Below are 3,517 nucleotides of genomic sequence, written 5' to 3' on the forward strand. Positions count from 1 at the left end.
CATGTGAGGACCCCATAACTAATCGTTCGGTTAACTTGCTTCCCAAGAGTGAAAAGGGTATAGGTTGTAGGTTCTAGGCACCAGCAGTGCTCCAAGAGTGATTGTTTCAGCACCTGCAAATGAATTTGATCTTCTATCTCAAAGAGTAATGCAGCACCATACTTTTTTTCCTCATAAATTTCAATCTCAAAACCGTCTTGGCTATGGTCATGCTTCACAAATATACTTAAAATGCTAACCATAACTAATTTTCAACTAATATGTTGTTGTCTATTATGTTCAGAGAGAATCCTGCTTTCAAGGCAGCAGTGAGAATTTTCACAATGGGCGAAAGCCAGACACAAAGCTTTTTTAAAGAACCTAATTTTCCTTCAAGCGTGCGAAATACTTGAATGGGTGCATGCTTCTGCATATCCAGTAACATGGTAAAATGCTTGTTTTTATATGCTTCAAGTTATTTCATCAGTGTTCAAATAGTAACTAAACTTACAAAAACAGAAACAGACTGGACTTCCTGATTATTTTGGAACAGAGTAGAGACTCCTTTTTTCTTTTCCCTGCCTTTTTATGTGAAATGCCTGTAACAGTATGATGTACTTAGTAGATCAGATTTTGTAACATGTGCTGAAAACAACTTGAGCTGTGCATGCCGCATCTTCAATTCTTGCCAGCTTACTGTTGCATGTCAAAAGCATGATCCTCCCAGACCAACCTATCAGATAATGTAATAGTTAAGAACTTGTATATTACTTCAACTCTAAGTCACTGTATATATAAATGTAGGATATCCATAAATGTATATATGAACCAAAAATATGATATCAAAAGTTACTTCAGAATCCTTTTATTAGATGTGAGTTAACAAACTAAAGCAATCTGGTTCATTTAAAACCATTTCATAAGAAATGAACTCCCAACCCAGGTAAGTGGCCCATCTGTTCTGTACTTATGTCTGTGTATGATCTAGAAGCTGCCTATTATATGATAGGTAGCCTATCATGAAACTTGAATTGTTTTAAGAAGCAGTCTAACTTTCAAGATTTGAAAAAAAAAAATCTGTTTTGCAGGGTTGCGTGAACTTGGTGGTTGCTGCTGGCTCCACTGAATTGCAAAGGACTCCTTCCCCCAATAAGTCTGTCAGGTTGTCAAGGACATGGCTGTATATTCAAATGCCAGATTATAAAGAAAATTTAAGCTCGGGAAGGCTGGACTGGATTCTCTAACACTGCTGTAACTGAGTTTGACAGGTTAGTAATCAAGTTGGGTATTTCTAGTTGTGTGGTGCATATTGATACTGCCCTTATGGACTTTCTATAGTACATCTGACTCTATAAGACATCCAGGAATGAGAAGGGCCTCACTCCAATTGGTTGCTTCCCTCACTTAGCTCATTATGGCGACTATCAAGGGATGCTGCGCTGAGGATTATTACTCTTGAGGATATCAATCTCAACTTCATTGATACCTTCTCAGAGTTCAGGCATTGTTTCTTCCGGAGAACACAGGATATTATTAATGACTCAAGGCACGAGAGGTGATCAAAAGTTCACAACTACAGGCACTTTCTTGGGTTTGTTTAACAACTGAAGATTATGCAGCATAGACAGCAATGCTAATCGATTACCTAAGATTATATCGACAGCAAGACAATGTAATTCTATGATACTTTTCTGCGGCAAACATCTATGTAAACACTGAATCTTTCCTATGCTGTGTCTTAGTTTCGATGCCAATTGAAACAGTGGATAATGATATGATCTAAACATTTCATGGTACCAGAAATCATGAACTTGTTGGAAAAAGAAAATGAATGAAAGAATTAGAGAGAAGGAATAGTACCCCGGAGGTTCGTAGCCAAGGAAACAGCTAATGTGGTGTTGAAACACAGCCAATGCAAGATTCACATGAGCCAATCCATCTTGAATGTTGCCGTGTCCGCCTTCATCGTCGATGTGGCAGTCGGCATTATACACCAGAAAACTGTGGATGGCCAACGCCGACGTGCTGATCATTCTCGCAGTGACGCTAATCTGCCGAACCTCCGCGGGGAACACCTGGACTTCCGGTTCGAACTCGAAGCGATGAGCGATATCATTAATGGAGCCTTGGATTCTGACCGCCGCCTGCGTCATCCTTTCCAGGCAGGCCCGCATCACGTCCAAGATCGCCGGCCGATTGACTTCCACCGCCTCCGCCTCAGCCGCTTCAAATTCAAGAAAATCCATGCCCTGATTCATGCGATCCAGTCCGTAATCTAGTCTTTGCAGCGCGTGATTGAACCCTGCCAAGCCGCGATTAACATTTGCCTGAATTACGCCGGCATTCACCTGAGGGACGCCGCCGGCATTCGCCTGAGGGCCGCCGCCGGCGTTTGCCTGAGGGTTGTCATGAGCGACGAGGCCGTTAGCATGAGGACCGCCGGCATTTGCGTTAGGGACGGGGAAGACTGGAGGGCCGCCGACGCCATTTGCCTGAGGACCGATGCCGTTTGCCTGAGCACCGGCAGCGACGTTTGCCTGAGCACCGGCAACGCCGTTAGCCTGAGCACCAGCAGCGACGTTTGCCTGAGCACCGGCAACGCCGTTGGCCTGAGCAACGCCTCCGGCATTTGCCTGAGCACCGGCAGCGACGTTTGCCTGATCACCGGCAGCGACGTTTGCTTGAGGACCGCCAACGCCGTTTGCCTGAGCACCGCCGTCGGCATTTGCCTGAGCATTGTCGTCGTCGTTGTTCATGGTGGAGGTTTTGGAATTTAGGGTTTTGGTTTCTTGAGTGGTTTTCTTGATGGAGCAAGAAGAGAAATGAAAGCTAACAGAATTTGGGAAAGGGGGAAATCCTTGGTTCGTAAATGGCTTTATATGCTCTCACCCGGATGAGATGTTCTCACTTTGGACCGGGTATTCCAAGGCCCAACAACAAACAAGGCCCATGAGTTTGACCTTTTTTCTTTTGGTTGACTGAATCGATTTTTATATCAGAGTATTCAAACTCTGGCTGCTTCTTTTCATCATTGCATTTTTTCTTTATGTTTGGAGGCAGGAAAATTTTACAGCTGATGTTTTGGTAAAGTTGGGACATAATCTACAGTGTGCTAGCTGGTCTTTTACTTTTCTTGTTTTTGTTTCTCTGTACGTTTTGATTTGAGTCAATTAGGTTGTTGTAAGGTTTTTCGTTGTAAATTTTGTTTCTACTCATTAAAAAAAAAAGCTGATTACATTTTTTTTTGTTTTAATAATTTCTTAAATATATAAATTACAAATCTTATAGAAGTGCGGCTATTGGGACCTCTAAATTTGTTCAGTATACATCTCATTCTTTCTACATATCTATTTTATTTTTAAATGCAAGCATTTGCTCATTAGACCTCATTTTAAATTCATAAAATAGCCTTATTTATGTAATTCATGTATATTTTAATATATTACTCATTACACCTCTATTCACTCACTATACCTCCAATTATTTTTTTCTTTTTCCTTTTTTGCATGCGAACATCCATTCCCGACTTCCATTGTTT

General features: G+C 41.7%; 1 protein-coding gene across 1 annotated transcript; it reads right to left on the minus strand.

Annotated features, from left to right (window-relative positions):
• Window positions 1–672: 672 nt before the first annotated feature.
• On the minus strand, window positions 673–2,735 carry LOC101300471. Its single transcript, XM_004305531.1, has 2 exons — window positions 1,840–2,735; window positions 673–712 (listed from the first exon to the last, which is right to left on the minus strand). The coding sequence occupies exons 1-2, from the start codon at window positions 2,733–2,735 to the stop codon at window positions 673–675; spliced, it is 936 nt and encodes a 311-aa protein (XP_004305579.1).
• Between the last annotated feature and the right edge of the window lie 782 nt (window positions 2,736–3,517).

Source organism: Fragaria vesca, linkage group LG6 (assembly GCF_000184155.1).
Source record: "Fragaria vesca subsp. vesca linkage group LG6, FraVesHawaii_1.0, whole genome shotgun sequence".
Classification (NCBI taxonomy): Eukaryota; Viridiplantae; Streptophyta; class Magnoliopsida; order Rosales; family Rosaceae; genus Fragaria; species Fragaria vesca.

Excerpts from the sequence above, each read along its gene's own strand:
- LOC101300471 (XM_004305531.1), bottom strand. The coding sequence starts at position 2,735 with ATGAACAACGACGACGACAATGCTCAGGCAAATGCCGACGGCGGTGCT. Across the intron at positions 713-1,839 it reads CTTGGCTACGAACCTCCGGG|GTTGGTCTGGGAGGATCATG; the intron begins GTACTATTCCTT and ends ATTATCTGATAG.